Source organism: Triticum aestivum, chromosome 5D (assembly GCF_018294505.1).
Source record: "Triticum aestivum cultivar Chinese Spring chromosome 5D, IWGSC CS RefSeq v2.1, whole genome shotgun sequence".
NCBI lineage: Eukaryota > Viridiplantae > Streptophyta > Magnoliopsida > Poales > Poaceae > Triticum > Triticum aestivum.
The window spans coordinates 446,098,073-446,109,046 of record NC_057808.1 but is presented as its reverse complement, the minus strand read 5'-3'; the positions used below and the strand labels follow the sequence as shown (position 1 = coordinate 446,109,046).

General features: G+C 46.9%; 1 protein-coding gene across 1 annotated transcript; it reads right to left on the bottom strand.

The window, feature by feature from the left end:
* Positions 1-5,175: 5,175 nt before the first annotated feature.
* Positions 5,176-9,743, bottom strand: LOC123125421 (disease resistance protein PIK6-NP). Its single transcript, XM_044545916.1, has 4 exons — positions 8,905-9,743; positions 5,558-7,542; positions 5,371-5,449; positions 5,176-5,320 (listed from the first exon to the last, which is right to left on the bottom strand). Exons 1-4 carry the CDS (start codon positions 9,741-9,743, stop codon positions 5,176-5,178), a joined length of 3,048 nt encoding a protein of 1,015 aa, XP_044401851.1.
* Between the last annotated feature and the right edge of the window lie 1,231 nt (positions 9,744-10,974).

Below are 10,974 nucleotides of genomic sequence, written 5' to 3'. Positions count from 1 at the left end.
GCGTGACATTTCCCCGAAGGGACAGACACAGGAACGATATGAAACACATGCCGGCCAGTCAAGTGTCCAGAGCAGTAGTGCTGGGCTAGCAGGACTCCGGTGAACCGGGCTGTAGCGGACTACTATGGCTCAAGGAGGCACTAGACTACATTTCCCCATAAGAGAGGCTGCTAAGGATAGACAACTAGATTGTCGGATCCCACACATACCAAGCATTTCAATCATACACACAATATGCTCGATATGTGCAAATACAACATGGCATCACAACAAGACTCTACGACTCAGAGTATTTATTCATTAGGCTCCGAAGAGCCAGATATTACAAACATGGGTCTCATGACCCAACATTCAGAGCATACAAGTCAAAGCACATGCGGAAGCTTAACATGTCTGAGTACAGACATCTACAAATGAAAAAGGCTGAGAAGCCTGACTATCTACCAGATCCTGCCGAGGGCACAAGATCGTAGCTGAGGTATCAAGCTAAACGTCGAAGTCCACACGGAACTACTAGCGAGACTGACGTCTCTCTGCAAAACATAAAATAAGCAAACGTGAGTACAAATGTACCCAGCAAGACTTACATCAGAACTATCTACATATGCATCGGTATCAACAAAGGGGGTGGTGGAGTTTAACTGCAGCAAGCCAGCTTTGACTCGGTGGCTATCCTGAACTACGACTGCAAGTAACTCTTTTGAGGTGGCGCACACGAGTCCACATATTCACCATATCAATACACCACTATGGATCCGCTCCCGTCTCCCTACGAGAACGCCATCCATAGCACTCACGCTTATCTTGCGCATTTTAGAGTATCCACTTTCACTTGTCTATGAACTGTACAGGCAACCCAGAAGTCCTTTACCGCGGACACGGCTATTCGAATAGATCATATTAACCCTGCAGGGGTGTACTTCGTCACACACGCTCTCGCCACTTACCACCATGTACACCTCGTGTACCTCGGCAACCTTCAAGCGGAAGCCTGGCGAGGGAGTCGGCCACGACCTGACTAACCACACAAGTCTCTAGTCCAGGTTTATCGCCTATTTGGGTTCCATCCGCAAGGAGATCCGGACGGGGTGTCGCTCACGGCCCCAAACGATGTGTGCAGGGTTCCCGAGCCCACCATCCGGGTGCCACTCGGTACACCAGGCCACGTGTGCCTAGTCTGTCCCAAGCCCACCTGTACCGGGTGCCACTTGGTAGACTACTAACACTACCTACAAACACCAGAAACTAGTTGCAACTCCTGGACAGAGATCAGGTTGATTAATAAGTCGAGAGGGGCACTTAAGCATTCCAATGCGTGGTAGTAACTGTTCATGGATCACAAACACAGAACTCAGTTCCTGAGGACGGTTTCAATGAGACAACCCACCATGTACTCCTACATGGCCTCTCACCGCTACCTTTACCAAATCGTGTTCACACCCTTAGCTCTCACACAATAGGACATGTTCACCACTTTCCAATTCATTCCCGATGAATCAGACCTGACACAACTCTAAGCAATAGCAGGCATGTCAAACAAGCATGAATGAGTAGGCACATCAGGGCTCAAACAACTCCTACTCATGCTAGTGGGTTTCATCTATTTACTGTGGCAATGACAGGTCATGCAGAGGATAAGGGGTTCAACTACCGCAGGAAGTAACAGATGAATCGTTGTTGTCCTAATGCAGTAAAAGAGAGCAGGAGCGAGAGAGTGGGATTGTATCGGAATGAACAAGGGGGTTTTGCTTGCCTGGCACTTCTGAAGATAGCATTGAGTCTTCATTAGTGTCAGCGATCACAACGTCGGAACATCGTCTACTGAGGGGGAACAAACACCGGCAACAGAGAGGAAACACAATCAATGCAATGCAACAATATGATGCATGAATGTGACATGGCAATATGCTGTGAATTGAGCTAATGCAGCTAGCAACATGTTAAATGGAGTTGGCTTGAATCCTAGGTTCAATTCAAACTCCATATGTGAGGGTTTAAATGCCATTTATATGACTTGGCCTAAACAGCAGCCATAAGTTGTTCTAACATGCATGGAGATGGTACAGATGGATAGATTGGATTTTTCTGATCATTTTTCATATATAAATTATTTGATTTGGAGCTACGGTTGAATTTCTATGAATTTTAGAAGTTTGCACTATTTTCTGGAATTTCCTGTATAAGAATAATTCCAGTAATTAGATTACTGCGTCAGCACTACGTCAGGATGACGTCAGCTGGTCAGCGGGGTCGTCCAGGTCAAACCTGACGTGTGGGGGCCACACGTCAGTGACACGGGGACTAATCCTGGTCAAAACCAGCGCTGATTGGGTTTGACCCTGTGGTAGGGCCCACTGTCAGTGGCTGTGAGGTGGCTAGTTAAGGGATTAGCCTCTAATGACGAAGCCACGTCATCATCGCCGGACTCTGGCCGGCGGCGACTATTCCGCACGGCGGAGCTGCAGCTGGGCGGCGCTAGGGGCTGCAGTTAGGTGCGGTGCGACCACCAGGAGGGAGCCCATGCTCGTCCGCATCCAACGGGGTAGGCAGCAGCGACTGGGGTGCGCTGTACTCGCCGGAGACGAGCTCGCGGCGGCGGCCGGAGTTCGGGAACATGCGGGGGTTCGGTGTTCCGGTGCACGGGAGAGCTAGTTAGGGGCTGCGTTGGACTCATCGTTGCTCCAGGAGCACGCCGGAGGCACAATCTTGAGCGGAGATGCACGGTGGCTGCGAGAGCAACGACCATGGCGGACGGCGGCGCTCGGGTACGGCGGCTGGCACGACTAGAGGCGTAATCGAGCTCGGGGAGAGGGGGTTACGACGCGGGAGCTCACGGTGGTTGCAGAGGTCGTCGAAGCGGGCTCGGGGAAGGCTTGACGGCGTCGGAATCCCGGCGGCGATCTCCTGTGGCCGAGGAAGAAGATGAGGACGTCGAGGGCGTTGCGGTGCTTCCCAGCTCACGTGGCTTGGTGGGGTAGATGGGGACGGCGTGGCGGAGCTCTCGAGCACGTTGGAAGGGCGAGGGAGGCCCGGTGGTCGTGGCAACAGCGAGCGGCGGCGACGGCATACTCGGCCATGGGGGGGAACAGAGGAGCGAGGGGAAGGGAGGTCCAGAGAGCGAGGGAGAAGTGAGAGGGGGTCGGGGAGGTGGCGTGGCACTCGTGGAGGCGTCCAGAAGCGGCGGAAGCAGGAGGTGGCCTCGCGCGCGGCGACCACACGCCCGGCGTCCCTCTGGCGTCCTTCTGGCGCGAGGTGGGAGACGGTGGCGGCTCTGGTGGGCTGGGCCAGCTCCTGGGCCGTGGTGGGGCGCCAGGTGAGTCCAGGTGAGGGGCCCAGTGGCCTTCTCTCTCTCTTACTTAATTGTTTCTGTTTTTTCTATTTTATTTCTCTGTTTTGAATTAGTAAAATACTAATCATTTTGTAAGATCCTGAAAATAATTGTGGGCACTTTTGAAACTATTTCCAACAGCCCTCAAATGCTTTCAAGATTATTTGGACAGTTAAAATATTTTATAGAATTTAAATGTCCAAATTCAAATACTTATGATTTAATTCAAAAATCCAGAATGTCCTAGCAAAGTGTGCACCATTTTTGCCAGGGGTTTTAGCCCAATCCAGAAATGATGAACATTTTGTGAAGGGCATTTTGGGTTCATTGAAACCAATTTTAGTAAACCCTAGTTGGTTTCAGGGGGGGTGCTGGGGGTTCTGTCATCCCCATTTCAAGTTTCTGCAAAATTCAAACATGATGCACACATGAAGCTAGCCTAGTGCAATACGAGAAGCTAGGGATGTGACAATATCAATAGTTGATTTAGTGTCACCCTAAATTTTTTGTGTCAAATTTATCTGCTTAATTATTGAATAGATTCTTGTAAATTTTTTGAAATGCCTCATCATTTTTTTTGTGTTAATTTTCTTTATAATAATAGCTAGCCAACAGTAAAGCCTATTCCGAGGAAAGGGATCCTACAAACCTAAAGCTGCTCTCTCCTTTAAGACGACATCTTTTTTGCGGGGATCCTCCGGTGGACACGCCGCCTTATAACACATAATGAGAGTTGCCCGCCGATGGTAAGATGGCCTTTGTCGGTCTTGGCAATTACAAGCAACTATCAACGAGCCATGGCGAAGATAGTTGTGACAGAAGAGGAAAGATGGTTGAAGCCAGACCAATGTTTTAATAGCGGGATATTGCCAAATAGCGGCGGACCTCAAAATCAGCTATAGCGGGCTATTTGTACATGGGACTATTTAGCGGCACCCTGCTGAAAAGGCTATATAGCGGGATATAGTGGAGCTATAGCCGGCTATTTAAAACATTGAGCCAGACCCAAAGTTCATCAAACTTAATGTGGACGCGGCCTTTTTTGCGGAGCAAGGAGTTGGAGCTACGGCAGCAATTATTAGAGATGAACGAGGCATTTTCCTTGCAGCTCAATGTAAGTTTATCCCATATGCAGCGGACGCAATGACATCAAAGGCAATGGCGATGAGAGACGGACTGAACTTGGCAAATAGCCTAGGGTTCCAGCGAGTTGAAGCGGAATCCGACTCTCTAACGGTGATCAAATGCTGCTCCGGTCAGAGTACTTGGTGGGACGCGGCGGCAACGATATTCGCGGAATGTGTGGACATCTCTACCTTGATTGGGAAGGTCAACTTTAAGCATTGTTTTCGATCAGCAAATCAAGCGGCGCATGTGCTAGCTAATTTTAGTTATTGTAATAAACTTTCTTATAGTTGGACTGACGAGCCTCCAGATTGTCTGGTGAGCATGCTCGTAGACGATGTATCTTTATGCATTAACCAATAAAGCTAGCCATGATGGCCTTTCCTTAAAAAAGCATTAACATGTACAGACACGGGTTTGTTTACTGCATGGTGAAGAATTAATACTAAAACAAAGAAACTCTGTTCATTACTGCATGGCGAAGATGATATGCAGTTCAAGCTTGAACAAGCAGATTAATGAATAAAACAACGAAACATGGTGTGGACAAGAGAAAAGGAAACAGAGAATAACGGAAGTTCATTACATGACGATATATAATCAGTTAAAACTAGAGCAAGCAAATGAACGAAGAAAAAAAGAAAGTAGCAATACAACAAGCAGTGAAACCTCTAAATTAAAGCGATACTGAACAACGTTGTTGGAGCAGAGCAAGAAGGGCCTTAGTTCAGATCATGTTCTTTGACTTCAGTCAAGGATTTCTTTTTCAACACCTGGAGCCTGACCTTTATAGTCCGTATGTGTCTTTCTCCGTAATCGCCGTCAATTCTAGCTGAGAAAGCAAGGAAGATATATGTGAGCTGGGATCTAAAACGAAGCATGAGTGTCAAGAATGAAATGAAAGAAAGCGTACATACTCCAGATCCATTCTTTTTCCTTGAACGTCAGTATCAATGTCGTCATCATAATAGTCATCGTCATCATCATCATCAGTGTCTAAATTTGGAGATTGAGATGCAAAATTGAGCAACAAGAGAATGGTTAATGTCAATATATTAACATGAAGCATGTGCAGGTCCATGATGAGTATCGCACGGTTTGTACCTTCTGGTATATATGGCTCCATACTAAAAGCAATGCTTGGTTGGTTAGGATGGGCGTTCAATGCATTTCTCACCGCAGCCTCCGCTTTCTCGGCCTCCTTAACTATGATGCCATCCCAATGGATTTCAACTATCGCGCTCTGAAGTGAGAGCAGGTTAAGCAGGCCGAGCTCAAAGCAATCACCGTTACCATCTTCTTTGGCCACCCGCACACCCAAATTGAATCGGACTTGTTCTGCATTTGGCAAAGCTCCTTGCTGAAAGACTACTTGAGTGGCTGGCTGACAATGCAATGCAAAGGCTATCGTTAAACGAAACCCATCCGCACCAATGACGAGCAACCTTTCTGTTTGGTGGGTGCTTTGCATCCAAAGATGGCGAAGAGAATGCAACCTCCCAAGGATTTGCACATCCTCCTGCCGCACTTCCTTGATTATGATACTGAATGTGGATAGGTTTGATAGATGTGAGGGGCCACATCTCCTTATCCACATCGGCAATGTAGAGCATGCCATGTGGTCTGAATAGAACTCAAATTTGCCAAGACATCGCGGGGGTACCCAGCGTTCCCCCAAGAGATCCAAGTATGGTGAATCCTGGTAGTTAATATTCAGACTTTGGATATCATTCAGCTTGCATATAGACTCCACAAAAGCTTCCTCTAACTCGGGGCTCCGATGAAGGAAGTGAATCTCGAGCTCCCTCAGCCTTGCCAGGTTGCCAAGCTCTTGCACAATGCTTGGAGAGGCAGAGATCCTCTCCAACACTTGCAATGATGTCAGGTTACCCAACACACCAGGGGTCCAATTGCAGCATATCAAAACCTTTACGACCATTAACTTTCTTAGCTTGCACATAGATGACGGCAAAACTCTCATGTCAAAATTGTATTGTGCATCTATCACCTGCAGAAACTGTAGATTTCCTATTTCCTTTGGGAGTTCACATATACCAGTTCTTCTTAGACCTAGGTATCTTAGGTGAAATAAATGCACAATATCCCTCAAGTTAACTTGACAGTTAACTGCCCCTAGATTGCATCCACTCAAATCCAATACACGTAAAACTTCAAAGCTAGATAGAGCAGGCATGATAGTCGTAGCTGGAAAAAAGGCAGTAATGGACCTTACTTGAGACATACTACTTGAATTAATGAGAGGTGTGGTTCGTGGATCTAACTCAATATTTTGGAGAGATATCCTACGGATATTGCCACGACAACACGTCATATCCTTATTACTATCCAATACTGTAATAAACTTTGCTTCACCTGACAAGGAACGAATCAGGTCAAGCACCATATCATGCACACGGCAACTTTTTACTTCACAAAAACCAGTGTATATTGGCTGAATCATGTTTCTATTTATCAGCTCGTTGAAATAAGTTTCCCCAATCTCAAATGTGCTAGTTAGTTGCTTTCCATGCTGCACAAATTCTTCACATATCCACTTCCATATAAGTTCTTCTTTGTCAATCTCACGGTCTTCGGGATACATACTTAGATATAATAAACAAGTCTTCATATCAGAAGGTAGATCATAATAGCTAAATGATAGTATCCTCTGCATTTCCTCCATACTTGCATCTTCTGTAAGTCCACGACCAATTGAGTTTACCAGAACATGCCATTCAAATTTTGGCTTTATCTGTTGAACAGTAGCAAGAAGACTAGCAATAGTAAGGATGGCTAATGGTACACCGCCACATTTCCTCAATATATCTTTAGATACCTTCTTAAGTTCATTAGGACAACCATTCTCACTTGAAAATATTCTTTTATAGAAGAGCCTTGCAGAGTCGTCATCTGAGAGAGGTTTCATTTCATAAATGGAATCATGAGTGGAAGGACAGCATGCTTTAGATACACTCAATATGCGGGTTGTCGTGATTAGTCGACTTCCAAAATTGTTCATATTAGAGAAAGCCAACTTGATATCTCCCCATAGTTTTGAATCCCATATATCATCAATTACGACGAGATATCTGTATCAGTTGTGAGAGGGCATTTATGAAATGTTTATGCACACATCACAAAGGCTAATGAAGCGGCATATGAACACAAGAAACCATATGCAATTTAGTAAGGAAGAAAACAAGTGGACACCGTAGGCCAAACCCGTCAATAATCTATTCAATGATTGCATTATTTGTGAACTGAGAATAAGATGTCTGTCCAAGCAAATAATAATAATCGTTCCTGGATGTGTAAATAACGAGGCATGGACGACATGTAACGACCCATGTAGTTGCAAAATATTAAACTATAAATAATATAAAAACCTCAATTACAATTCACTTCATCTATTTGAAGAGAGAAAATGTCAAACCAAAAAAACAAATAGGTATCGAATTCACAATCTGGAGCTTGTCAATAAAGATGTGTAATGCTAGTTTTTTAATGATTTGAAGATCAGTAACCACGTCTGCCACGTGGTAAAATGCGTAATGCTAGTCAGTGATACGATGACAGAGACCAAAGCCCTGTTTCGATCTGGCGTAACTAATCCAAGCAAGACCTACCATGGTATGCCGACGGTAATTTTTCTAGAGCCCTTTATATGCTGCTTACTACGAGCAATAGGTGGTCACCGCGCTCACATGGGCCTCAGCATGTGGCTGCCCATGGTGAAGTCATAGCAATCAACTCGGTTCCACAAAATGTACAAAAATATAGAACTTGGTCTATATATGCACATCATTTTGATGTTATTCAGACGATATGATCTTCAACATAAAATTTCACTTTGTAAATTCATAACACAAAATACAACCCAAAATATTTGAGAGAACCCAAATTTGGTGATGAGAACATTTTTTAGCAATAGACGACAATTCTGTGACCAATAGTGAATTCATTTTTTCAGAAAGTACACATGACTTGTTAAGAAACATAAGTAAATATCATCAAAATTTATTTTGGGCAAGGTGAGCATTTTTTTGCATTATTTAAACAAATATACTAACCAGCCATGAATAGATCTCGATAATCTCTCCGCTTTAATATGTCTTGAGAAAATATATTAATAATTAACGTCCTCCTCAAAGAAAAAATTCTAGAAATTGTACCTCTACATGGCTTCTACATATATAATATAATTATACAATATTATTTCTCTGTAGGATATCTATAAAATGTCAATTTGGGAATGATACAAACGAGTAGGGCAGGGTTTTTTTTTGAAAGGAGGATTACCCCCGCCTCTGCATCAAAATGATTCATACGGCTATAAATGAGTAGGACGTTGGAAAAGAATAGATTCTAAGCTTTCTACCAGTTAACACAATCATTAAGTGACCGCTTCCGTAGCATGCAAACAACAACCAAACTGGTCAAGGGACGCATACCTCTTATCCTGAAGTAATTCACGGATTTCTTCGATAAGTTGCCTTTCATCCAATGCCATGAGATTGATATTAGTGTAAATTTGCTTGTTTAGACCAATGAGAATGTCCCTGAATATCTTCTTTACGTCAGGATTCCGACCAACTGGAACAAAAGCCCAAGAATGGAAACCTCCTTTGATCTTATCATATACTGTTCTAACAAGAGTGGTCTTGCCTAGTCCTCCGAATCCAACTACAGAGACTATCTTTAGTCTCTTCTTGCACAGATCTTCATCTCCTAAGGACAATAACTTGACAAGCTCTTGATCCCTCTTCCCATAGATGCCGACAAGCTCCGTAACTTCAGTGTACAGAGCTCGGAGACGAGGATCGATAGCTGTCCTAGCTGTAGGCTTAGGCACAATATCATCGACTGTATACCTTCCACGCCTGGCTGCCACATCTTGGACATCTTTCTGGATGTTCTTGATGGCGCTAGAAATCTGGCGGCGAGCCTTACCGTTGTTGAACAAATTGGCCATCTTCTCCACGAGATTCGTGAGCTTGTTGCCATCATCGGCGGGTTTATTAGAGCCATCAACACGCACAAGGAACTTGTCAACGACGTCTTCCATGTCGTAGGAGAGCTCCCTGACCTCATCAGCCCAGAGCTTGACCTGCTCGTCTAGCTGATCACTCGCCACATCGGCTACCTTGCAGAGGGCAGCGTGTATAGTCTTCATCTCTCGCATGAGAGACTCGACACCTTTCTTTGCCTTCTTCTGCAAGTTGTACTCCTCCATGAGCAGCTTCCCCAGCTTGGGGAGCAGGCTGCCAATGGCACCCGTCACCACCTGCATCTCTCTCTCTCTCTCTCTCTCTCTCTCTCTCTCTCTCTCTCTCTCTCTCTCTCTCACACACACACACACACACACACAATATGTGGATATCTTGCTATGTGTTGTTTGCATGTGCATATGAACTTGTCATTGTCAAGGAGAGGAATGAGATGGACAGCACACAATAGTAGGTGGCGGTGACCGTTCTTGCATTATGGATCCACCACATGGCCAGCACATAGTGTCTTTCAATAAAAAAATACATTGTCCCTATATGTGTAGAGGGATGAGTGTATGTGCGTCTGCGCCTAAATAAAGCTAAGGAAACAGAATCAACCAGTACCGGACCCGTCTATCCCTAGAATGGACACATTAGATGAGCTAGGGGTTCAAAATTGTCCGATGCCCCCTCCCTCTCGTGACCGCGTCGCCCCCGTGGGTGACCGGCCGCGCCCCCGATGCCTCCTTCCCCCTCCCCCTTCCCTCCCTCCTTGCCGTCGTCGCTGGCGTCCGGTGCGCTGGCCATTCCCCTCTCGGGCCACGCTAACGCGGGGCGGTGTGGCGCCGCAGGGTGCTCCTAGACGGCGGTGGGACTCTCCGGCGTGGTGGCGGGCGATCTACTGGGTGGCGGCACTGCCGTTGGCGGCGGGGTGACGCGGCAGCGCGATCTGGTGGTGCCCGCTTGGTCTAGGCGGGCCGGCTGCGGGGAGGGTCGTCGGTGTGGCTTCCGGGAAGTAGGGGAGCGACGATGGGCGAGCAGATGTTGGCGGTGCTGGTGCCGCCCTGCTGCAGCGTGGCCGGCGGGGCTTTGCGGGCCCGATTTGGGCCTCACCGGGCTAGGGGTGGACTAGTATGCCATGCTGCTGCATCAGGACGGTGACCGCGACGGTGCCGGAGGCACGGGTCTCCTGCATGACGGCGGTGGAGGTAGTTCCCTCCCGCGCGGATCCGGTGCCGCAGCTCCCGTCGCCTGGTGCGTCTCTCTCCATCCTCTTGGCCTCGTGGTGGTGATCTCAGTGAGGCGGCGTGGGTGGCGTCAAGACTGCGGTGGCGCATGCTGGTGGGTGGCGAGGTGGCTGGTTGGCTTCGGCCCGGTTGGGCTATGGGGTTTGGAGTGAGGGATTAATCCCTTGCCGGCTCTTCCAGCTCCGATGCGGTGACACCTACGGGTGCTGCCATCCCTTCCGGGAGGGTGTTGCTTGGTACGTGCGGGTGCTACCATCCATCCCCAACTCCCTTCCGCGTGCCGGGG